Source organism: Penicillium digitatum, chromosome 5 (assembly GCF_016767815.1).
Source record: "Penicillium digitatum chromosome 5, complete sequence".
Classification (NCBI taxonomy): domain Eukaryota; kingdom Fungi; phylum Ascomycota; class Eurotiomycetes; order Eurotiales; family Aspergillaceae; genus Penicillium; species Penicillium digitatum.
The window spans coordinates 1,473,955-1,498,738 of record NC_089388.1 but is presented as its reverse complement, the minus strand read 5'-3'; the positions used below and the strand labels follow the sequence as shown (position 1 = coordinate 1,498,738).

Here is a 24,784-nt window from a genome sequence, read left to right as displayed (position 1 = left end):
TCTAGTTCAGAAACTTACGCTAACCGAAAAGGTAGCCAGCTCTTGGATGAAGATTAAATCCGATGAGCGGATAGAAAATTTACTTTCACAATCATCTCTCCTTATCTTGCTGATCCTTCTTGTTGCACCTGGGAGGTGTGATCAACTGCAAAGAACTTACCGACGGACCAGTGCCAATGGCGAGGACCACCAGCTGACAGATCCTTACTCTTGACTGCGAGATGTGTGATTTAAGAATCCCAAAAGCTCGAGAAAACTCGACGCCTCTACCAAAAAGTCACTTCTGAACCGGTTCGTGGCACTTGGCACCTGGCACTTGCGCTTGTGATACGGTCACATCCAAGCCCTGGCAATTTTGCCCTATGATCTGTGACAGAATTGGTTAAGTGCGGTGTTATTTGCGTGCTCAGTATCGTTTCTGTCGCGAGTTGTGCTTACTTCGAACGCCCTGTTGTAGCAGTATTAAGAGCTATGCTCGTTTAATGCTTTAGATATTTTGTTCAAATCTTTTGCTAACGCTCATAGCCTAGTAGGCAACAACAGCGGAAACCTTGTAAGTGGGTCTTAAATTTGGTTCCTTCCGTTCAATCTTTGCTGACACTTCGAAGAATCTAGCCTAGTAAGACTCGGTCTACATTCTATTTCCAACTTCATCTGAGATCGCAGGCTCATCTTGGAAGTACCCTGGGAATCGTGGGCCTGATCTCGACATCGATCTCACTACCTAATTGTTCAACATGCATGGGATAACTAAAAATTGACACGAAGGGAGAAACTATCACACAACTGAGTGGCGTCTTGCGCAATTTGCGGTTACGCTTACTTCTCGCGGTTGACGGTACCGCGCACACTAATGATGTTCGATTCACACACCACTCCCTTTTAACACCTTCGTTTCGCCGCCAATTCTGAAAACTATGTTCTTTCTTTTCGAGCTAAGAATCTGGAAGTGAACCAAGCCTCAATCCTGCCCCCGGCTACTAGGCTGGGCTTTCTGATGACGGGAAAGAGAAACGGTGAAATACTACACCTTAAGCAACTCACCACCGCTATGATCGCCTTTTCCCAGTGCAAGGGATTTGTCAACACATTTGATGCTGACCATAATTCAGCATGCTACAGAGAAGAGGTTAAGGACAAGTTGGTGCAGTCTTAGGCTCAATGAAAACCGGGAAATGGATACACAGGCGTTGGGGCGGATGACAGAAATAATGCGTTGGTGTAATTGCAGTCTCGGGATCCAAGTCGACAATGATGTATTCCAGACTTGTGTCTCGATGAAACATTTTCGATTTGTTGGTCCTTTCAGCAACTCCTTCGTCCGCAGCCGGGTCCCATTTTAGACAGTTCAAAGAAAATCTGTTCAGCGATCCATAAGCGGCAACAGTCACAAAAGGGGTAGAAAGGGAGACCTGGCGTGCTGCATAAATAGACCAGGCACAAGTGTCTCCAGCACCCGTGCGCAGTAAGCTCGATGCAAGGATGTTGAGTACCAAATAGTATCAGTGAAGCGCTGCACGTGGACCTGATGCCGATCAGCTGCTAGGATTATTGGATGTTGCCTAAGTGCCGCGATCGATTTGGCGATCACTTTATGCACGAGAAGCGTTGCTATTGCACATTTCACGGTGTTGTTGTGAAAATCACATTGACCGGTTGGATCACTTCATCTATGTGCTTCAACAGCATAAACAACGTTTTTCCTTTCTTATCACCGATACCTCTGTTTAATGTGTGAGATTACGGTCTTAACTAACTACTGATCAATACCAGGTGTTAATGATTTCCGCTCCCTATGTCGGACACATGACCCAATCACCTTAGGAAGGTTGTCCTAGCCATCTACCGATCTGCGTTTCCAAATATAGGCCTATACGAACCCATCAGAAGGACAAGATGACCACAGTGTATAGTATCCTTTCGAGTGTCTGATCTTCGACCAACAGAAACATCTAGAAATACAGTCCAGACCCTGCACGGCAAGACGGAAGAAAACTCCATCCAAGCCAAGAGAACCACTGTCCAATCATTGGTTTCGAATCCCCAAAAGGACCCGAGCGAAGAAAACAAAAAAGCATCCAGCGAGGGTGTGAACTACCAGCTTCACAAGTAGACGGTCAAACTGTGCATCCAGCATCATTAGTACAATACTTCATGGTCGTATAGACTCTATGGCAGGGGTTTTGATGCCAACGAAAACCCGCATATTATGGCGGATCCCACTATGTGCTTTGCTATAGCCAGGTGAGGATTTATACATGGATGGTTTGTTGTAGGACTAGTTGACAACACTTTTAGTCCTGGAGCCGTGACGCTCGAAGATTTATCGATTGCCTCGAGCGATGAATTCGAGTCATAGTGCTTTGTAGAATAATAAACCAAACGTTGAAAGAATCGGCTGAGATTACATTCGAAAATCCTGTTTTCCTATTTGGGGGTGATCGACATGTTGCTAGGGACACCTCAGGCCAACATTCTTAGGGGGGAAATCTTCCTGTCAAAATGTGGTCAACGTGGGACACATTCTTCGACGTTTGAACATGACGAGGGGATTTCTGTACACTTCCAATTAAACGGGGTCAGAGTCCAAGTTCTCGTTCCAGAAGACGGTCATCGACGTCATACTCGTCTGTGCGAAAAAAAAAAAAAAAAAAAAAAAAAAAGGGTCAAGAGGCATCCACCTACCCCAAGGGCTCCATCTCGTGTTTCATTCGACTATTTACCCGTCGAATCCACCTTGAACCCGCCGCATCTGTGATTTCCTCGCATCTTCTCACTCCTCAAGCTCGTACACATCTTCGTGGCCACCCTCCAGACAGACCACCCCCCCTGCGCATCGGTGCGCGTCGCTCTGCAGCAAACGCTGCATCTTGCGGAACGTTGTATTGAAACGCGAAACTCCCGAGCTTATTCCCTCCATGGCCTTGAATTCGTCATTCTTGCTTCTCCTCGATTCCCGTAAAGCCTGAACCTTGCCAAATCCTTTGGGAGCTTCTAGACGGAGTCAGGGAGCAGGGACAATGCGGTCTGGCTTGGATACACCTGGCGCTCTCCCACTCCTGATCCTTGTTGCGTTTTCGCTTCTCACCTTGGTGCCATCACTGCCGAATCTCTACCACTCGAAGTTCGCGGACTTCAGCTTCTACACTGGTGCAGTTCGTCGTACGTCTCCCCTTTCCGCCAATCTCAAGCTCACTCGAGTCAACTAACCAAACGGACTGTCCAGAGGTCCCTCTCCTTCGAAACAGTGTCACCGAATTAGCACCCAAAGTACTCCCGCTCAAGGAGCCTCGAAAATTATGGATTCTTACATCGTCACATCGATCGCGAGGAAATCGCGCACCGCTGACCGCGCTGGTGGGAAATGCCGCCGTCCCCGCCAGTGAAACAAACGCCATCGCAAACAAAAGTCGACATTCATCGTTAATCCGCGAATCCTCATTTTCATTCAGTCGCAGAGCTCGTGCATTTAGAACCTACTTCATTCAGCAATTAGACGACTACTCATTCCTCACGTCACTCTCCAATTGGACCTTACCTGCAAACTCGACGCATCCCAATCCTACCATCGCCACGAACAAATCGATCCCAATCCCCGACGACCAATATCCTTCAAGCATCTCGTCATGTAATAATTCATCCAATGGCAGTCAAGGAAAGATACAACGCTTTCCTGCCCGCTTTCCTGCCTTCCTCCGCGACCAGTGTCAGCAGGCCTGCCACGTCGCCATTGATTTTGGAAAACGCATCGGACTCCATGGAGCAAGTTGTGCGAAATCGATCTCCCTCCCAGAGTGGATCACTGGGGCTCCCCCATTATTAATACCCAACCCCACATTTCCCAACGCCGTCTCAGATCAAGACCCATTCCCCCCATCCGAGCAAGCACCACCCCAACAAAAAGTTGGGGCTGAGGATTCCACCGACACTGCCGCTGGTCGGCACTCGCAGGATCCCCATGGAAGCTTCATGGCCATTGTGATTGGTCTTGTTGCAGGCATCATGTGGTTCTAGAGTAGGCCGTCCTGGGTACTGCTACTCCACTGAAATGTGTGATATGTGTGATGACTTTTCTTGTCTTGTTTGGTTTTGGCGCATTGTATTAATTCTTTGTAGACCATTGGGCCGGTGGCTCTGGTTCCGCCTCCTGTTGGAATCTAATAATCCCATTTACCATTTCCCGTCCCTATGTGTCTAATCTCTTTTGCCAATAGGTCCTGTGTTGTACTGGGTTATCACTGCAGATAAAGCAGACTCACAGTTATGATGCACCCGTTGACATTCAAGCATATTACTTATTCGCTAGTTCTGCTTGTTCTCGGAATCGGTACTTGCGCCCATCGACTCAACCTAAGACACGGCGGTTCTCCTCAAGGGTTCCCTAGGTTGAGGCAATTTTCTCCTCCCGACCCAGTATGTAAGTACATTGAGCAATCGATCTACAGTCACACAATCAAGGGAGGATCCGACAGAGGCGACCCTGGCGGCTTTGTGCGTTTTTGCCCCTTTTTAACTCTCCTAATTTGGACATCTTTGGGGGCAGTTATTTTCAATAAGAAGGAAAGTGTCTGCGGAAGGCCTACTTTCTGCCATGCTGTGTCTAATAAAAGGTGAATTGCATCATGATCTCACGTAACAGCTTGTAGGTATTAACGGAGTTTTCATCTTAATGTCCGTGACTATTTGCATCAACTCCACTCTTAGCATGTGTTGTCGTCTGCTAAAACCAGCCATCAAACCCCTTTGAAGGAACAAACCTGATTGACTTGATACTTGAGATGACAGCGGACTAGCCCGATGTAGTAAGGGATGTGCTCTAGTGGGGATATCCGCGCCTGTTGCTCCTACCGAACTATCTCAACGATGCAGTTCAAGAACACTGAATCACAATGCCACCGAGAGGAAACCTATCAAATGGACCATTGCGGGTGCTCTGACTGGAGTAGACCTTTATCAAGTCTTTCTCGCTTTCGGCACTGCTCCACTCCTTTTTTTTTTTCCAGCCACCGTCACTCAAAAGGTTCAACAATCAACATGTCCTCCGCTCTAAGATCGTTCTGGAGAAGTGTGGCAACGTCCTTGCTGGGAAGACAGGGAATCCCGAATTCCTATCACTTATTAAGAAGAGATGCCCTGACAAAATCCCCTTCCTTAAAGAGTGCTCATCACCGGCGCTTCCAACGACTCGATTGCAGGCGAACTCGTACTTCAGCTTTCCACCGCCAATCCAGAGCTCCTCATCCTGAGTGCCCGCGCCGAATCAAAGGTGACTGGAATCAGAGAGAAGATTAAGTCATCCAAGCCGAACGTGGAAATACGCTTTTTCAGCATGGACTTGAGTGACTTGGGCCTTGTGGTCGCTGATGGCCAGACGAATGCTGCGAGAGTGATGTTTGTCAAGAGGCAGGAGGAAAAGTTGAAGGGCAATCCAATCCATGTTGTTAGTCTTGATCCTGGCGGTATGTCTTTTCGTCATACCATAGGATCTAGCAAACCAACATTGAGCTGTTCAAACTGGTCTGCAGCGACACTGCCCTCCCGAATTTTTGGACCAGGTTGCCGAAAGGGGAAAAAGCTGCAGGTATGTGCTACCCACTTGTTAATTTTTCTGTTCCTGTTTAATCGATTTCTCTAGCTATGGTTGATCTGGATGGAAAGCCAATCGACATTCCCCCGTGGACTACTTACCTCCGAAGGAGCCACGCCCATCATTACAGGGATAGTGAACCCTATGATCACAGGTAATTGGAGCGCACCTAAACCCGTATCTTTGATCGAATTTAATAACTACGCCTCCTTTCAGGGTACAATGGCTCATACCTCGGCCAGAACGCAGTCTCAGACCATGAATTGCACACTCATATTGATGACGAAGGCAATTGGACCAAACGTTGGAAGCTGAGCGAGAGCCTGACTCAGGAGAAGCTTTCGTTGTGAGATTGAAAGGACTTCGAGGGGATGATTATCTACATGTAGAGATTTCACTTGATCTTTTTGAGCACGATAGGCTTCTCCCCTCGCAATTTCCTCCAGTGATTTGATGCTTTGATTATGTCAGGACATTCTGTTGCAATCCAACTCCACTTCCTTAAAATCGCCTCCGAGAACTCGTAGGCAGATGGGTCCCAGGCTTCGCCCCAAACGCAAAGCGCGACTTCTTGCGAGGACGCATTAGCCCCATGGAAGTCAGCACACAGTTCATCTTCGTCAATCAAACCTGTCCTGGCCAAGACCGCCTCCCGCAGAGACAAAATTGGAAGCAAATCAATCCAGGGGTGATGGATTATTGTTATTTGTTTCTGGGATGGAAACAGGCTTGCTGGGAGATGGACTGCCGACATCAATGGTCCAGAAAGGTTGAACTGGGATGCGAGGTCTTCATTGAGAAGGTCCAATGTGAGGCCCAGCAGATCGGCGTTGATTAATATAGCGCGAAGTAGATTGTACTGGGCGGCACAAAAGGTGGGGTTGGGTGAGAGAATGGGGTTCTCAATCATATGCAAAGCTGTTGCATGGGGCTGGTTCGTAAATTCATTGCGTTGCGAAGGATCGAAGCAACCCAAGGGATGTTCGCTTTGGCGGGGAGGCGACGATAATTGAGTAACTTGAGGGCTTACTGCCCCTGTGAAAGCATTCTTTTTCGGGATGTGTGAATCGTTGATATAGACAACCCATTTTCTGTCTGGCACATTTTGTTGCTTTTTACCCTCTAGTGCCTTCCTTTTCCCTGTAGAAAGTGTTAGTCCGCACAGTTGGTAGTTCCGATGCCGGGCGTGGCGAAGGGGAGTGCCACCCACTGCTCGCACGTTGATTGAGGCGATTTTGGAGTCGTCTCCGGGCCACGGGGTCCAAGATGTCTTTCGAGTAATCTGTACCAGTTTGCTCGAGAGCTGGCTGTTGATAAATTTGGAGAGTCATCTTCAATAGCCGTAAGGGGAACAAAGCGGCAAGATGCGGGAAGATAGGGAGGTGGTCCGATGCCAAGTCCGGAGTTAGCGTTAGGTCCGAATGAGCAAGCACAACATTGATTTTCGAGCTGATCTGTCCATCTGTCGTTCTTGAAGATTCCTTTAACATATTTTCAATGATTCTGCTAATTCTCTGAGTTATCTCTGATTGACCCTCTGGGCAGCTCGGGAACGGGTCCGAGAATCTCTTCACCCCTTGATATTCATGACGTAGCAAAGTGGCCAAACGCCTAAGAAGAGCAACAGTCACTAATGTCTTGGAGATACCAACCGCCTATCGAAAGCTGTCTCTCACATTGTATGAATAAGTGGCCCTGGATTTTATTCATGACGGAATAGAAGATGACACTTGCCTCAAAACTCCGCCGAATGCTTACCTGTGGCCGGGAGAAACATTCAGCTCCCGTCACAATAAGCGAGCCACATCCAAAAATTGGAGATGATAATACAAATGATGACCTTTATGGCGCTTTGAGCGAAGTCGCTGCTCCAGGCCCGGTCGAACTCACCACTGAGGAGGAAGAAGCGCGCCACGAATCCCTCGATAGGAACCTTTCTGAGCCACATTCGCACCCTCATCTCAGCAACAATTGAATGATTTCAAAGCAGGTAACTGGCTCCAGCCCAATTTATGTCGCTATTTTATGACAATGGCGATGTGGCTAACGGACTGAAGAACGATTTCCCGGAGTCCACCGGTCATGTTTGGGGAAATTTGCGACAGTGTTCCCAGGTAGCAATAGCTTTAAAAACAACCTTCTTAGCCTCAACAGAGAACAGTACCTCGCCTTGATCAGGTACCCCGAGGAAAATATGGCTAGGGCTGTTTGTAAAGTTGTTCAGGCATATCTAACCGCTGGATCTTCCGACTAGGTTAATCATGAGCTGGATTACACTCTTGCTTACCTTTGACATCTAGGAAACTCCTATTGAACACATAATGATAATTCCAATGAAGAAAAGCGATCAAGGACTGCCTGAGAATTGTGAGACACTAGTCTCACGGCCGGCAGTACGTATTTCTCGCTTCGAGGCAGCTTGCCAGATTGGAGGGTGTGGTCAAGCATGTCAAAGGATCAGAATGGGGGGATTTTTTTTTGGTAAAGCATGGTGTTTTCAAATCTATTTGGGAAGTTGACACCAAACCTCGTGTCGTTCAATTGACCATTTCGACTGAATACTTCTACTTTATCCAGACAGAGGCCTCGTACCCATCCATCCAGGATGTATAGTCAGGACCGGCTGCAACCCATCCTTTAATGCCACCCGATAGGACCCAGCTCTTGACTTCTGTATCATGGTGATCTTCGAGGTGATCCGCAAACCACCCTCCTGCACGAGTGCCTCGACCAGCAGATGACCCTGAAGAGAGATTAGAACTCGCACTTGAGGAAGTCGTAGTCATATTTATTTCGCAAGACTCACCACAGTACCAAATCACATCTTTCACGCGGCTGTTCGATACGAGCGAATATAAAGTAGGAATCATGGGGTATAAACTCTGAGCTGGCAAGTTCAATGACCCTTGGATTGTTCCTCCCTTTCAACAGATTAGCGCATGAGGATCTCACTCTTTCTCTACCTACCCTTACCTCATAGTCTGTGCGACGTAGGTCAACAAGTATAAAGTCTTTGCCTGCTTGTCTCCCCTCTTGAATCCACTGCAGTAGCTCTTCTCTTGAAATGGAAGGTGCCGCGCCCCTTGGTGATGGATATGCAGCATGCCATGGAAGCTCGGCTGACATAGTGGTCAAGAAAGATGCTAAACTTGAAAATGAAGAGATTGGACGCTTTTCAGACTATTGACTCTGCAGCTAGATATTACCCCGAAGACCGCCTCTGCGTAAGAGGAATGTCACTCCCGCATTCTGATTGGCTGAGACAATTTCTAGAGTTGAACCTCTTCAGCCAATCAGCACCCGCCAGTGACATTTCATTCCCATCCAGATTTCCATCTAGATCTATGCAAATATTCATGGCTCTGGACGAATATAAGAGTTCAAACCCCTGCTGTCGAGTAACCTTCGCCTGCATTCCAACAACCATCTTTTAATAAGGCTTTCCCTGAATCGGCTTGATTATTCGCCATGGCTTCAACACAACAACGGGCATGTTTGCATACATCCTCCAATCCTCCTAACGGGCAAACAAAAACATGCGACATTGAAAAGCAAAGTGAGACCTCTTCCTCAGATAGGCCACTTAGAAAAGAATCCATGTTCTCGAGTCTCGGTCTTCTTGACCGGTTTCTGGCAATATGGATCTTTCTTGCCATGGCAGTTGGGATCATCCTGGGCAACTTTGTCCCAACCACAGGTCCAGCTCTACAAAGGGGGAACTTTGTGGGGGTCTCTATTCCTATTGGTACAAGCAAGCAGGCCCCAGACTTTCACAGTATTTGCTGACTGAATTTAAATCTCCAGCCGTGGGCCTTTTAGTTATGATGTTCCCCATCCTGTGCAAGATCCGGTTCGAATCTCTGCATCATGTTTTCCGTGCAAAAGAAATTTGGGTCCAGATGGCCTTCAGCGTTCTTCTGAATTGGATAGTTGCCCCATTTCTTATGGTTTGTGGCCCCAACACTTCCATGCCACGGAGTTACCACTGACTTGGCCTTCAATAGTTGGCCTTGGCTTGGGTGTTTTTGCCCGACGAGCCAGAATTACGACAGGGACTGATTCTTGTTGGATTGGCACGCTGTATTGCTATGGTAAGCCTCAACCCCTCAGCAATCGGTCCTTGAAAAATAGATGGCGCTGACCTAGCTTCTATCAGGTGCTTGTTTGGACAGGGCTAGCCGGAGGCGACAACGAATATTGTGCCATCCTCGTCGCTCTCAACTCAGTGCTGCAGATAGTTCTTTTCGCTCCATTGGGGGTGTTCTTCATCAGCGTCATCAGTGGTGATCCAGTGACATTCGAATATTCAACAGCTGCCAAAAGCGTTGCGGTGTTTCTCGGAATACCCTTGGGAGCCGCGATCGTCACGCGTTTCGTGCTCCGACGAATTTCTGCCAAGTGGTACGATGATACCTTTCTGAAATGGCTGAGCCCATGGTCTCTCATCGGCCTGCTGTTCACAATACTTGTGTTATTCGCCTCGCAAGGCCGCCATGTGGTGCACCAAATTGTCTCCGTGGTTCGAGTCGCAGCACCGCTCATCGTGTATTTTCTGATCATCTTCTTTGCGACCCTCCTTGTCGCATACAAATTGGGATTCGGTTACAAACTGGCCGCCGTGCAGAGCTTTACGGCTGCTAGCAACAATTTCGAACTGGCAATTGCGGTTGCGGTGGCGATGTTTGGTGCGGATAGTAACCAGGCTCTTGCTGCCACTGTTGGGCCCCTCATAGAGGTTCCAGTACTGTTGGGCCTGGTATATGCTGTCAAATTGATAGCTAGACGAATTTCTTGGAAGGATTAAGACCGAAATGTAGAATTTCGAGGATCAAACATTATTTGGAAAGACACAGCCTTAAATATCTGTGTGAACATCTATCAACCTTCCCTCCGCCTCTTCGTCTTTAAAAGTTTTACCGTCCGACTTGAGCTATGCCACGCACAAAACCAAGACCAAAGCCAGCTAGCTTCCATCCTACTCATATTCTAATCGTGTCGAGTGAAGATCTCATCCGAAGTTGTAACGTAATTGAGAGCAAAGCGAATAGAATCAATTCGGGGCTCAGAAGAACAAGTTGGGACAAACGATACTTTAGCTGCATTCACCCCTCCACCACTGAAAGGAGGATTTGATAAATAAAAATCCAATTTGGAAATTTAATCCATGGAGAACCAAACTCCCTTGTCATTCTGGTAGCAATGAGATTCGTCGAGTATATCACCGGATATGGGATTGAATTTCATTATCCCGTTACTATTGAACTAGGACAATGATTTGACCAAGATCCTCCCTCAACGCAGCCGATAAAACTGGATTTTGAGGCTTGCCAGAATCAGGGGACCTAGAAGGGCAGAAAGACAAGCATTCCGAGTAACTTGAATACTGCTCCGTGCTCTTTAGCATGATGATTAGGGATCAAATACAATACCAAAGGCACGGAATTGGATTTTTGGATTTCCTTGATTTCAGGCAATGGAAAATTCTACTGGAGGGTGGATAATCAAGTGCTTCCTGTGGTTTGGACGAAAAGTCTCTTCAGATAGGTCGGCCAAATTTGAGCTGATATGCAGCACTTGGTGGGGTGCGAAGACCGTTGTCCGAGACTGTTGTATTGCGCTCACTCTTTGTTGCATGCGTATTGTGTAAAGGATCAAGCATGACCTGGTAATAGCTGATTCGCCAGCCAAGCCTAGGCTGAAGAGAAGGATATGATAGCAGGCAGCGCCCATTGAGCGCAAGGACGTGGTCGGCTCTAACAATAATCAGGTTAGTCACGAAAGTCCAAGTAGATGCAATAGAATCAAGATCTCTGCACCTCGAATAAAAGCAAGTAGAGAAGGAGTTACAGAGAGAGGGTGAAGTGGGGATTGGAAGGTGAAGAGCGCACTTCATAATAGATGTATTTCTTACGTATGGGCCTATGGTTTATGGGGTTTCAGGCTACAGGAATGGGCTGATTCCACACTCTTTACGATCAGTATTTGTACACTCCTTGGGATTTACAATATCTAATCTCGACTCGGCGTTGTGGACTCGAGTTCTTGCTTCGGATGGAAGAAGCATCTGCACAGTTGTACGCAACTGGTTAGATTGTAACAGATTAATCGAACTTCGGTTGATTGACATGTCCAAAATGGCCTATCTAGGACCATTTCCTAATTGGGACACATCAATTTTACTGACTAGAGTTCGATTTCCGCACACAGGATGACTATGTTTCTACCCTACTTTGTTGTCTAAGACCCCGAATTCTGACGCTAGGTAGTCCCGTCTCTTGTATCTCCTGCTCAATAGTCTTCTAATCAGAGCGGCTTGATCTTGACTACAAGTGATTTTCACCATCAATAGGAACCACTTATTGAATACCTCCTACTGTAATTAAGAGGACACCTTGGAGAATGTCGGGGTAAGAACTACCCGTGGTCAAACTTAAGTTTTAAGGTGAACTTCCTGAGTGCATCTACATTTAGACAAACCAAATCCCCTACACGAGGAAGACAAAGGACTATTGAAGTGACAATTTGAAAAAAAAAAAAAAATTGAAAAAAAAAGAGTCGCTCAATCCACTTTCAACCTTGTCCCTTTAGGACCACCGCCCCCTCCAGGACAAGGGCCCGTGTCATAGTTACAAGGTGGTGTGGGGGCTGCCTCCATAACCCTAAGTCCGCCTTAATGAATATGGCACCGGCGTTGGCAAGGTGACATCTTCAGCATCTAAAAGATTTATCTCAGACCGCCCCATCTACCGAGCTAACCGGGGAAGATTGGCAGTTGGGAAGCCTTTTACCCTACCTATATGAGGTCCTGTTTCCTCATTAGGAAACCTGCCTATCTACATGTCAGGGTTCGATTCCTCCACGACATCCCTTTTATTTTCCACTGCCATGCTACTTAAGCCTAGCTCCTACCTCTGGCCAGTCTCTGGTCTCTAGGGCCGTAAGTCAAGATCCTGCTCAATCATCCCCTCACTAAAAAAACTCCCGGCAGCCCAGGTCACGATCTTGGGCCGAATATCGTGGGATGATTTTTTCTTCTCTTCACTCGCCAATATAAATACCTACTTTGTCACAGAAAATTTGCAATGCATTGGTTAAGTCTGACGCCAACCAAGGAAGTCTTAGTGGGGATTACGCCCGTGATAAGGGCCTACAGAGGTGTAGAGAAACACGAAGATTAAGTCAGGTAAATTTAAGAGACAGCAGAATTTATTCTTGAATAGAACAACATGCCTACAGCTACAACTCCTCATCCCCTCTGTGGACCAATTACTCACCTTGGCTGTCCAGATCAAATGGCAGGCTTTCAAGCCAACCGAAGGTCATTCGACGGCCAGCACTCTTATCATTAGCGGCCCGGCCATTGCAAAACCTCGGGAATGGGAGGTCCAAGCCTAATCGATCATAGATCCGTAGCCATACATTCCGATGGAATGTAATCTCATGGTCCGTGATCAGACAATCCGAAGATACGGATTGCAAGCGGATAATCGCAATGGCATCACGACAGCGCTGAACACGGAGCTTCAGTTTTGTTGCCTGTTCGCACCGTTCCTGATAACATCGAAGCAGTTGTTCAACCCGCCGCAAATCCTTCGCAATCATACTGATCGATCTATCGACTGCGGCTGTGGGAGATGCACAGTGCTGGGTCCCATCCATTAGACAAGGTATCCGCATCGCCGCGATCAAAACAAGGCCAGAAGCGTAGAGATAGTCTAGCTGCTCGCACTTAGCATGATCGTCATTCTCCTTTTCGTAGGAAATAGAGAGAGTTTTGACAACGTCCTGGGCGGCGGTGAGACATTTGATAGCACCATGATACACCAGGGCGAGAAGAAGAGAGGAGTTGATCGAATCCATCTCCTTGCCGGTCATGTGCGGATTATTTTCACAGGCACACGCATTGGAAAGTCGCAAGGCTAGTATCAAGAAAGGCCGGTGCTGTCGAAGTCGGAAGTAGGCATAACGTACGTGGGCCAGAAGGGACATGCGGCGGACGATGGGGTCCTTCTCGATAGCAAATTCGACGGTAGCTCCCTTCCATTCCAGGCAATTGGGTAAACAATTGTTCCAGCTAGACAAACTTTCATTCAAGTCTTGGAAAGGACGCAGGTCCAAGGTGGAAAACCATTTGATTGGACATTCCATGCGAGTCACACGTAGATTGTTTTCAACGCTGATCAGGTCATCAGTGTTCTTCAAAAGAGTGGCAGAAGCAATGAAGAAAGACGACGCCACGAATGATTGTCTGCCACCATATATTTCCATGGTCTCCTGCATCTGCGACTGCATCGGCATTGGTGAGAAGTGGAAAACATCGAGGTATTGATTGACAATACCAAGCTGGAGAGCGAGAGATAGTTTCTTCATCCAGAGAGACTGCCATATCACCCGAACCTGCTCCAGCGACTTTTTGTCAACGGCGAGGCATCCACCATGCATCGTGTGCATCTGAAGATATTCTGCTTTGCTGATAGCGAGAGATAAGATTTCCCAGCCCTTTTCCAGATATCCAACCATATGAACATACTCGATTTGAAGGATCCGTCGGTGGAAGTATTGAAGCGAGGGGGTATTTTCTTCCCTCCTCAGTGTGGATAGAGCGGCATCGTTCCATTTACGGCCCTCCCAAAGACTCCGTTCAAGAGTGAGGTGGCTTGCGACTGCAAGGCAGAAACCGAGTATTGGATCAATAACGTTAGGTGCGAGCTTGCCGTGATTCACAGCCACGTTGAAAGATACCGTCAGTTGGTCCAGATCAAGAGCTGGGAGGAGTAGACCACATTTAAGAAGAAAAATGCTCCAGAGTTTCTTCGGCGCTTCGGAATTAAGAGATTGGCTGCTAGAAGAAACAGGCTTTGGAACCTGAGGGATGGTGTAGTTAGGCTGCGATGACTGGGTGCGAGAAGCAGAGCGCTTATGAGGTGGGGCGATGATGTTGTTGAGATTCGATGAGCGGCGGCCAGAGGCAGCACGCTTAGGAGCCGGAGCGATCATGTCATTTGACTGGCCATCCGAAGCAGGACGTTTCTTGGGCAACGGCTCCATGGAAGATGACGCAGTGTTGTTGGATTGCGACGATTGGCTGTCAGAAGCGACATGCTTCTTGGGCGTACGCTTTACGATGAAAGGAGAGGACGATGACATGGCGTCATCGGTTAGATCAATTGATTCAATAGATGTTAGTGATAAAGTTGAAGAACGAGAGGGGAGAGGAGGAGGATGGGGTGGCGAAGGAGACAGAGAGGTGACAGAGCTTTTTTGGCGTGTTGCCATCGTTCTTGAAGGTGTTTCTGTCGTGTGTGAGGAATGCACGCGTGCAGAGGTGGGCTTGGGTGACGCCTTCCTTGTTGAGATTGGAGTTTCTGCTTTAACACCTGGATTATCTGCACTGACATTGGCAATCTCTCCATCTGGGTCTAGAAGCTCTGCAAATTTCTTGCGGTTCGAAGGAGTCAACTTCGAGTTGGTCGCTATAGCTGCAAGAAGCTGGTTGCAAAGGAAGCCGATGCGTGAGTCTTTCTCGTCCAAGCCATAGGCATCGGGATGAAGTATGATCCTTTTAAGGCGATGGAGGAACAGGTAGTTGTGATCGGATGTCGGAGGCGCTGATGCACTTGACAAACACTCTTCAACGCACATGATACGCTCTTGCATCTTCTTCTCCTCGGAGCTCATCAATGGGCCATACAAGAAGTTCTCAAAGCGACTGAGAAGAGCACGAGAGCATCGGCCACCCTTCTCAAGCTTGACTGTTGCAACTTCCATGAGGTCATCCTCTTCACGCCACTCGTCACTCAATGGCATAGCACTCGATCCATCAATTTTCGATTCAGGGGCTGGGCGTTCAGCCCTGGCTTTCATTAGTAGTTTCACGATGTTGCGCAGAGGCCCTGCAGCAAGATTGCGATGCTTCATTCTCTGGACATTTATTTCGGTAGTCAAGTTGCATCGGAGCTCCATTTCATCTTGAAGCATTGTAGGAGGTATACCGCACAGGGGAGGAGATGGTCTACTTCCACTGGGCATACCGGCGTCGAGTGGTGTAGTTTGACCTCGTTCCAAAGCAGATTTCCCAGCAGCACTTCCAGCGCCAGGCTCGGATATCTTCTGCAGTTTCAAAGGAGACTGCTGAGTTATCTCCGTCTGCTGGGGGTGGTTGAGATCATTTTGCATGGTTATTCCAACCACATCTCTGACAAGCTCAACTTGTTCAAAAGAATCTTCTGCACATATTGGTCTTTTTTCACCTGTTTTAGGTAACGCAGGGTCATTATTGGACATTGATCCTGAGATTGGAGCACCAGTTTTCTTGGTGATTCTGTTCCCGGCTCTTTTGCTCGAGGTACTAGATGGCATGAATTAGTATTTTTGGCTCGGCCAAGCTGATTTCAAAAATAAGCATACACTGCTAAGTCTGCAGAAGGATATTTGCATTCAGCATCAAGGCCCATGCTCCGACAGGCTTGGCAGGCTGTATGCATAGTCAATCATCAACAAACTTCTCGCAATACTCGTTGACCTGTCATGTCACGGGGTGATTACCTGGTCTAGTACGATCACAACGCTTGTGGTTTGCCTTGCATTTCATACAAGAAGATCCCAAGGGGTGATTTGACTGTGCTGAAGAAGTTGTTGACAATGGAGCCGATTGTGGCCACGAAGTGTCAGCGTCCTTCGCCATTGGCGTTTGGTCGGCCATTGACACAGATTAAGTACCCTGAATCAATTGGCTGAATACGATGATCTATAAAGGTAACCGTATAAGTCTGCGTTACTCGAATTTGAGATGACATAATTCGCCTGGCTGAGTTGACCGTAGCTTGATAGATATCGTACAGCCCCCTACAAAGCGAGCAACAAAGAGCGTTTTGGAAAGTCACTCACCAATATCTGAAACGTTGTTTTTTAAAAGTATTTAAAGAGCTGAAAATGATGAAGAGATTAGCTTTTGATTGGTTAATTCGCGAAGTACATATACAGTTCACAGTGAAGTGAGAACAACCTTTTGCACCATGCGATGTGAAAGATGTTGCACAAGCACCAGCACCACAGATCGGTTTCATGAATCACTTACCGATAAAATTCAATGCTCTCTTGATCTGAAATGATTCGCCGAGGAAAAATTAGTGGAAACGCGTAAAGGCGCGTGGCAGAACCGTGAGGGTCACGACTGCAGATGATTGCGAAACTCGGAGCACGATGAGAAGTTCAAAGAGGACAAGAAGAGTTTAAGATCCAGTTCAACGTCGCTTCACCAGATCAAATGTCCTGAGTGATTCGCCGCATCGTATTTCGTGGTGACAATGATACCTGAAAAGGGCTACTTCAAGATTAAGTTGTTGGTTTTAGTTAACTAGGGGTGGTCGTTGCCTTACCGCCTAGTCAGACATGCTCCCCGGGCTCGATGGACAACCTACAACATTGAAGTACGAGACGAACTTGAAAAGGTGTGCATGTGAGAATTGATTTTCTAATTGTCAGTTTACCCGAGTTATTTGATATGAGCTATTTGAGATGAAAGAGAATGAATGAGCTGTGGTGAATACCATATGTATCAGAGCTTTTGTACGAAATAGGCAGGTGGGATGAATTTGGGTGGCAAAACTGATTGGAATTGTAGATCAAATTTATTATCGAAATGTTCAGATGTCCGTGGGAAACAGGGACTACACATATTTTACAATGATGTGGCATCTGAGTACATCATGAGCAGGTCTGCCATCATTCACCTGCCGGTCAAAGACATCAGATACAAACAGAAGTATACTCGCTGTCCAATTTGCAGGGCTGCTATGTCCTGCCAGTAGGACTGGAGAAGCGATTATGCAGAGATAGTAGAACAAGAGCCACGAGCATCACTGTGTCTCACGATGTCAATGCCTCCATGTAGGAGGGTCCCCCCGTTGTGAAATGCGAAGTTCCCGCCAGCGGACCAGAGCAATCCGCACGGTTGGACATGCAATGCCTATCCAAAACAAAATCATCTGGAATTTGCTTTTTCCGCTTCATCTACCGATCGCTCGACGTCCTGCTCTGTCCATCGATGGAACAATTTGCGCGCATCGGAGAGATTGGCTTCCTTGGGCAGCCCGTTATGAACTGACTGGACATGGAGAACTGGAACATCAAGCTCATAAACATCCTTCCAAGATTTGTTCCCCGGTTCCATGATGTCCGTTTCGACGTATTCAAAGGAGCGCCGTTTCTGGAGCTGAACCACGGTGTTTTTGGCGGTATCGCAAAGGCCACAGCCTGCGCGCGTAAACAAAGTCAAGCGGGCTGGGCTGAGAAGGGCACGCGTGGAAAACATGAGAGAAGAGTAAATATGGAAGGAATGAATTCAACCACGGGTTTTCGAGGTGGCCGGTGCCGTGACGCGAATGCGGTCAGAAAGTTCTCCGCGATGGAACATTCGAGCTTCCCCGCTAAACCCTGTTAGGTAATCTGCGACTTTTACAATCTTCTCTCTCGACTCAGTCCCGTCAATTCCTTATAACTTGTCTTGCTATACAATCATGGCAGGCAAGTGCATCCACAAAGCGTGTGGAAAGACCTTCACCGACCCGGAGGAAGACTGCGTATATCATCCGGGTCCCCCAGTGTTCCACGAGGGGCAGAAAGGTAAGTACCTTGGTGATCAAGCTATGCCAGATCTGTGTCCCATGATTTCACCACCGGTTCACGGTGGACCATTGCGGCAACGCAATGTGACACCTGATCTTGTCTCTAACTTCTGCTACGTTTCTACCTCGCAACACCACTAACTTCTCAGGCTGGAAATGCTGCAAGCCTCGCGTCTTAACCTTCGAGGAATTCCTCGGCATCCCGCCATGCACAACTGGCAAGCATTCCACCGTTGACGACACACCAGCGCCCGAGCCCAAGGCTGAGGATGTCACTGCTCCTCCTACACCGGCTGAGCAGAGGAAGTCCGAGCGGCTACCCATCTCCGCTACCCCAACTATCGCAACTGCGGCGCCGCCTGCGAAGCCAGTCATCGATGAGCCTGAGTCTGATGATCCCGATGTGGAAATCCCCGCTAATGCAACATGCCGTCGGAGGAGTTGTGGCGCGTCCTACACCGGGTCTACTGCTCGTGATGAGGAGAAGTGCGTCCACCACCCGGGCCAGCCGGTCTTCCACGAGGGCAGCAAGGGGTGGTCCTGTTGCAAACGTCGGGTGCTCGAGTTCGATGAGTTCCTGAAGATCCCCGGATGCACAGAGAAGACGAGACACATGTTTGTTGGCAAGGCCAAGCCCGCGGGCGAAGAGAAGGTGGATTCAGTCAGGTGTGTATACAACAAGACAGGCAGACCAGCTATGTTGTTTTGTTTTTGAAAACCGCAAACTTACTTGCCTTCGCACTCTACAGAAACGATTTCTACCAAACGCCCACCGCCGTCAACGTCTCCCTATACCTCAAGAAGATTGACAAGCAACGAGCCAAGGTTCAGTTTGCTGCCAACTCGATTATCTTCGACCTTCCTACCACGGACAACAAGCGCTACCAGGATACATACAGCCTCTTTGCGCCTATTGACGCAGATAAATCAACTTTCCGCGTGTTGGGCACCAAGCTAGATTTGAGCTTGATCAAGGCCGACGGTGCTAGCTGGCCGGTGTTGCGCAGTGATGACAAGTGGACGGGAGAGCGCATCCAGATTGGCAATGCTGGACATGCTTGATTGGGAACATCTAAAAGTTGCACGATAGAAAATTTCAACAGTTATGACGGTGATGACAATCAGGATCTCGTCTCTATGCAGTACACACTCAGCTGACGCGTGGCTGTGGCACGTACATCTGTAACTCAAGGGTGCTCGACATGTCCTTGCAAGGAAAAACGGCAAATTGTAGGCTTAGTCTTAGCAAGGTCAGGCGTTTTGACAAGTCCCGAAATTGGCGAGTCTTCTGAAGCTCTCCAGCGATAGGCCGCACACAACAGGCGAAGCAACTCTAGTGCCGTTCGAATTAACAGTTGGGAAAGTCTTGATTTCCGATGCTACGCTCGCTAACCTGTGCTCGCTAACCTCTGACCTAAATTAATTCAGAGGCAGTGACAACTCAGAACACATCAGTGACTGAAAAATGGTATGTGACGCCCTCTCCACAGCTAGCACCCATGGGGCTTCCCGAAGGATACCCTAGCAAAGCCATAAAGTGATTGGGAAAAAGAGAGACGCCTTTACTCTCCAGGGCCGGGAACGGAAGAAAACCCACGATGGCCGAAACCATAGGATAACCCTCAGCAAGCCACATTGTGGAGCCCCGTTGAAATTTACATAAGTTATGTAAACCTCTACTGATGATGGAGAGAAAAGAAAAAAGAGGAAAAGCGCGGGCAAGAAGCTTGTTTTATATGTCTGGAAGTCGATATACGCTAGAGCTAATTTGGTTTCGGTGTAAATGTTTTTCCACTTCGTTGACTAATAATGGATTTTATGACTAATTTCAATTTTTTTTTGGTTGAGAGATTGTATCGGTTTGGGCAGGTAGGGCTTGCCTCAGGGTTTGACCTGTCCATGTGACCTAGGACCCTCTTTTAGGTGACTTCCAGTCTTTCATGTGATCATCCGTGCCTTGCAACGGCTAGAACAAGCAATGTATGTTGTACTTTTTTTTTTTGTACAGTCAAGAAGATACTTTCGTACCATTTCGCCACCGAACTTCAATTGAAACAAGGCATACCACATTAGGAAATCTTTCTATAGGTATAAAATAGGTTCTTATCACAAATAACCAAAAGATTATACATCTTTGTACCTCTAGTAGTAGTGGTGGAAAAGTCCCTTCCTTGTCCTCAAGTACCCTGGGCCCCAGCAAATAATCACTTCTTCCAATCACGGGTCGGGAGCACGAGACCTCCCGCTGCCTCGATTAACCTCCCCGCCATCGATAGCGTCTTCGAATTCTTCGCCCCTGAATCTCTTGTACCTTCGCCATACTACAAAATCCGCCTTTCCACATTGTGCTCTTTTCCTTTCCAAAATTTGATCTCCATTCGCACATTGCACTAGCAGCTTAGCCTTGTGCAATTGCTTGAATCTTGAACTTGGGACATCGTCACTGATATAGAGCCGGTGCCTCTCAAGCAGTTGTGGACTATTAAAATAGCACAAGATTATCCTGAAACACAAATCAACTCGCGCCCGTACCCCCTTTCCACCTCCACTCTACTCTCAACTCCAAGATGGGCTCGACGAAGACCACGCCTGATTTCCGATACATTCCCCTATCATATAGCCATGCCGACTCTCAGGCATCTGCTCTCAGGCTTATCCTGACCCTGAACCCCGACTGGGAGGGACCTGGCAACAATATTGAGTTTGTGCGATTCACCGACGGCATCACCAACACCGTGCGTCTCTCTTTCCTAATGTCGCTTCCCGCGAGACCAGCAGGTCGTCAAAATCCAATTGAGGCTAACACCTCCCTAGCTTTTGAAAATCATCAACCTGAGACCCGGCCTGACGGAGGAGCAAATAGACAATGAGGCAGTGCTGATGAGGGCGTACGGAAATGGCACAGAGATCCTCATAGATCGCGAAAGTACGAGCAAAATCCCCCCAACGGACAACCTTCGTCAAAATCCCTACTTCTCAACCCAAACAAAAGCCCCACCGCGCCTCCCTTGCCCATTGCGACATATGCTGAAGTAGATCAATCATTCATAGGAGAAACGAAGTCTCACGCACTCTTGGCCAGCCGCGGCCTGGCCCCGCCTCTCCTCGCTCGATTCAAAAACGGCCTGCTCTACCGCTTCATCCGCGGCCGACCATGTGGTCACCTGGATCTAGTATCCCCGCCCATCTGGCGCGGTGTCGCCCGCCGCCTGGCGCAGTGGCACGCCAACCTGCCTAGTAGCGGAGCCACGTCCGTTGAGGAAGCCTCTGTGGCCGAGATCGCGGACATCCAGGACGACGAGATCGCCGCAATCCAGCCCCGGCGCGCGGGCCCGTCTATGTGGGCGGTGTTGCAGAAGTGGGTGTTGGCTTTACCGGTCACCACGCCCGAGCAGCGCGCTCGTCGGTTGAGTTTGCAAGCAGAGTTGCAGTGGGCTTTGGATATTCTAGATGATGGAAAGGGAATTGGTGAAGACGGGGTATGTGGCTCCCGGCCTTGATTGACTGGAAATGGGGATTGCATTTTTTTGAATATTGGCTAATCGCTGGGTTTCTAGCTGGTTTTCTCGCACTGCGATCTTCTCTGTGCCAACGTCATTGTTCTTCCGAGCGATAACGGCGTTCTGACTCCCGAAGACGGCATCGCGCCTGTCAACTTCATCGATTACGAATATGCAGTCCCTGCGCCCGCGGCCTTCGATATTTCAAACCACCTTGCTGAGTGGGGTGGCTACGACTGCGATTACAACATGATGCCGACAAAGTCTGTGCGCCGCCAGTTCCTCACTGACTACACGAAGAGCTACTGTGAACAACGCGGCCTTGACGCTTCGTCCCAGGCTGAGATTGTCGACCTGCTGTATGAGGATGTTGATCGCTTCCGTGGTATCCCCGGTCTCTACTGGTGAGTTCAGTGGACCCAGTTAGAAAGATAGTGCCATCACCGTACCGTGCTAAAAATATCTCCCAGGGGCGTTTGGGCACTCATTCAAGCGCAAATCTCCCAGATCGATTTTGACTATGCCAGCTACGCTGAGACCCGTCTCGGCGAGTATTACGCATGGAAACGCGAGGTGGACGGGAGCCGCAAGCAAGCTGGCGAGGAGATGCCGCTGCGGGAGTCTCGCTGGGCGTCGGAGGCGTAATGCCATTCGCAGTTCTCCCTTTCAAAATCCGATCATCTCATGCTCCTACGAAATGACGTCAACTAATCCTCGCTATCAATTCATGATCCTGACGCAATCACACCTACCCCTTCACCTCATTCTTGCGATTGCAAGAGACATTCAATTTGGCACTACAGAACTTCAACAATTTCCTCAGAGCCAGCTTACGCTGAACCCGAATTTAACTGATGAAAACAAATCAATGTTGTGGTCGTCCAAGACCACAGACGAGGCTGGACCAACAGGTCTAATCCAAGGGAAAATTAAAGAGAAAGAAAAAAAGAGGAACTCTCTACTCCGATTGCAATGTAGTGTTGGGGCAAAAGTCTTGGTGTCTATCGATAAAGATGGTGATTTGTCTCTTTGCACTGTGGTGAATTTTTCTTGGTGTTGTCTTTCAACCGCGTCATAGCTGGGGTGTTTTCCAGGTTAATGTAGTTTCTTTTTCTTCCCCTAATTTTTCTTCTCGTTTCTTTTTTTTTAATTGAATAAACTTGTCTCAAACATAATTTCCCTTGTTCCAGGCTGTACTTGTAATGTAGTCTTTGGGATGCTGTGAGCTTGGTCCTAAAAAATCTGTCACTCGACGCTGGTGTCTCGAAGATTAGGTCCCAACTTGTGATGGTGTAGATATTGTGTTAGGATACTGAGTACTTGAATTCTCATTATGGCTACGTTATAAATCAAAGCAAGTGGCGAAAAGCCCCCAAAAATGTGAAGTTGTGGGAAAATGCTTCAATATATATATCGCGTCCCCTTTTCAGCTTGAATACTCCTCCAGCGGACTGTGTCTTCCCACTATTCTCTTAATTTTTCAGTCACCCAGCACACATATAACTATTCCCTACTATTTGAATAGCCCTAAGCCCCCCACTAATCTCCCCCGTTCATCCAAGATCTTACTCGGCCTAGCTCCATCCGATGTCCCAGAACTCTCCATATCCAACCTAACACGCTGCACCAAAGCAGACAAAGACAGATCAACAGACCTAATCTTCTTTAAAGGCACAAAAGCATACTGGCAACCAGAGGCGCAACAATCCCCCATGATGACGGAAACAAATTCAACGGATGAGAAACAGTAACAGACCGCCTTCGCCCTCAACGGCGCCAGCGTCAATCCAAACCCGACCAAAGCTCCAAGATCAACCAAAACCTTCGCGAGCAATCTGATACGGACCCAATCCACTCGCCCCAAAGTGGGTCCCAGCATCTCCAATAAAGCACACATCCTCGCCACGCTCAGGGATCACTCAATTCTATCCTAGAGGCCAGGGGAGCGTATAGCCCCGGCTATCTGGGCGACGCGCACGAATGACTCGATTACCGAGGGCATCTGCACAGCGTGCGAGAGTAGGTGCTCGGGGATATGGGGTTATTTTTTGGATAGAGTAAAGGTATTTCTCATGGAGACCTAGGTCTGCTTAGGTCAGGTCGGCGTGCCTGAAGGTGATTTGGATCGAGAGTGGATTTTAGGTGGTAGTGGTGGTATTAGTGGTATTAGTGGTAGAATTTGTATTTTTTGGGGGGGGTTTTGGTTTGGTTTTTCTTGTTGTTTTCTTCGTTGCGCTGTCCTTTTTGCGATTCAGACAATGGATGGGCGACAATGGGACCTTTAGCCGGATGGTCAGCATGAAGATACTTAAGATGCCGGTTGAGCCGGTCAGGACGACAACCAAGGGCCCGGCAGGTGTGTACGGCAGGACAGTCACTTGCGGCTGAGCATTGTCTATCCTTCCCGTGAAGTGCTCCAAGAGATCGTCTCACTCTGCTAGTGTTGAACCCCTGCCTGCTTCCTGGGTGATAGTATCATCTTGGATGAGCCAAATAGTTAACTGCGCAGGAGCAGACACTGATAGGCTGAGGTATGTCAAATTGGAGGCGAAAGAAGTAGGTCAAGACCACGCTTGACACGGTGAGCAGCGGTGATGGGTGACAGAGCGTCCAAGCCATGAGGTATATTAGCGCGCGACTGGCCTTCGGCCCCATCCCGTGCTCTTTGGCCCTCTTATTGGCCCCAGGGTGGACGCTTCTCCTTAGGTTGATCAAAATCCAAATGCACTGCGGAGAGTGAAGCCACTCCCAAATGAATTGCTAACCATGATCCTTAGATCACTACAGGGTTCCAAGTTCGACTCAACAGATAACAAGGTAGTGAATGTCCCGACTGAAAACAGCTTGAGTTGAATTTGGTAACTAGTGGCTATAAAAGTGTCTAAGCCACGCGCAAAACGCTGCTTGGACTCTAAGAAGCCGATCCTCCAGCCAATCCTCCAGCCAATCTTACTAATCCTCGTCCGAAATGTGAAGAAACTGCGTTCCTTATCTAGCCACGGCAAGATCGGACCAAAAAGGAAGAAGAGCTGGCTGTCACTTTTCGAAGGTCTTTCCATCAAGAGCCTGGA

General features: G+C 48.2%; 8 protein-coding genes across 8 annotated transcripts; 4 read left to right on the top strand and 4 right to left on the bottom strand.

Annotated features, from left to right (window-relative positions):
* Positions 1-3,020: 3,020 nt before the first annotated feature.
* Positions 3,021-4,014, top strand: Pdw03_1735 (uncharacterized protein; the record flags this gene model as incomplete). The annotated part of the gene is made up of 2 exons (XM_014681044.1): positions 3,021-3,162; positions 3,227-4,014. 2 exons carry the CDS (start codon positions 3,021-3,023, stop codon positions 4,012-4,014), a joined length of 930 nt encoding a protein of 309 aa, XP_014536530.1.
* A 1,967-nt stretch (positions 4,015-5,981) lies between these two features.
* Positions 5,982-7,077, bottom strand: Pdw03_1734 (abhydrolase domain-containing protein; the record flags this gene model as incomplete). The annotated part of the gene is made up of 2 exons (XM_014681047.2): positions 5,982-6,727; positions 6,798-7,077. 2 exons carry the CDS (start codon positions 7,075-7,077, stop codon positions 5,982-5,984), a joined length of 1,026 nt encoding a protein of 341 aa, XP_014536533.2.
* Positions 7,078-8,151: 1,074 nt separating this feature from the next.
* On the bottom strand, positions 8,152-8,713 carry Pdw03_1733 (Rhodanese-like; the record flags this gene model as incomplete). The annotated part of the gene is made up of 3 exons (XM_066099985.1): positions 8,152-8,330; positions 8,394-8,508; positions 8,561-8,713. The coding sequence occupies 3 exons, from the start codon at positions 8,711-8,713 to the stop codon at positions 8,152-8,154; spliced, it is 447 nt and encodes a 148-aa protein (XP_065957712.1).
* A 695-nt stretch (positions 8,714-9,408) lies between these two features.
* Positions 9,409-10,391, top strand: Pdw03_1732 (Arsenite efflux transporter (ArsB), putative; the record flags this gene model as incomplete). The annotated part of the gene is made up of 3 exons (XM_014681049.2): positions 9,409-9,534; positions 9,592-9,678; positions 9,744-10,391. 3 exons carry the CDS (start codon positions 9,409-9,411, stop codon positions 10,389-10,391), a joined length of 861 nt encoding a protein of 286 aa, XP_014536535.2.
* Positions 10,392-12,853: 2,462 nt separating this feature from the next.
* Pdw03_1731 (Fungal transcriptional regulatory protein, N-terminal) lies at positions 12,854-15,763 on the bottom strand (the record flags this gene model as incomplete). The annotated part of the gene is made up of 1 exon (XM_014681050.2): positions 12,854-15,763. The coding sequence occupies one exon, from the start codon at positions 15,761-15,763 to the stop codon at positions 12,854-12,856; it is 2,910 nt and encodes a 969-aa protein (XP_014536536.2).
* A 1,807-nt stretch (positions 15,764-17,570) lies between these two features.
* On the bottom strand, positions 17,571-17,900 carry Pdw03_1730 (Glutaredoxin 2; the record flags this gene model as incomplete). The annotated part of the gene is made up of 1 exon (XM_014681051.1): positions 17,571-17,900. One exon carries the CDS (start codon positions 17,898-17,900, stop codon positions 17,571-17,573), a length of 330 nt encoding a protein of 109 aa, XP_014536537.1.
* Positions 17,901-18,105: 205 nt separating this feature from the next.
* Positions 18,106-19,275, top strand: Pdw03_1729 (Cysteine/histidine-rich domain; the record flags this gene model as incomplete). The annotated part of the gene is made up of 3 exons (XM_014681052.1): positions 18,106-18,211; positions 18,363-18,879; positions 18,963-19,275. 3 exons carry the CDS (start codon positions 18,106-18,108, stop codon positions 19,273-19,275), a joined length of 936 nt encoding a protein of 311 aa, XP_014536538.1.
* Positions 19,276-20,780: 1,505 nt separating this feature from the next.
* On the top strand, positions 20,781-22,358 carry Pdw03_1728 (Ethanolamine kinase, putative; the record flags this gene model as incomplete). The annotated part of the gene is made up of 5 exons (XM_014681053.1): positions 20,781-20,948; positions 21,028-21,139; positions 21,265-21,692; positions 21,771-22,117; positions 22,184-22,358. 5 exons carry the CDS (start codon positions 20,781-20,783, stop codon positions 22,356-22,358), a joined length of 1,230 nt encoding a protein of 409 aa, XP_014536539.1.
* Positions 22,359-24,784: the final 2,426 nt, after the last annotated feature.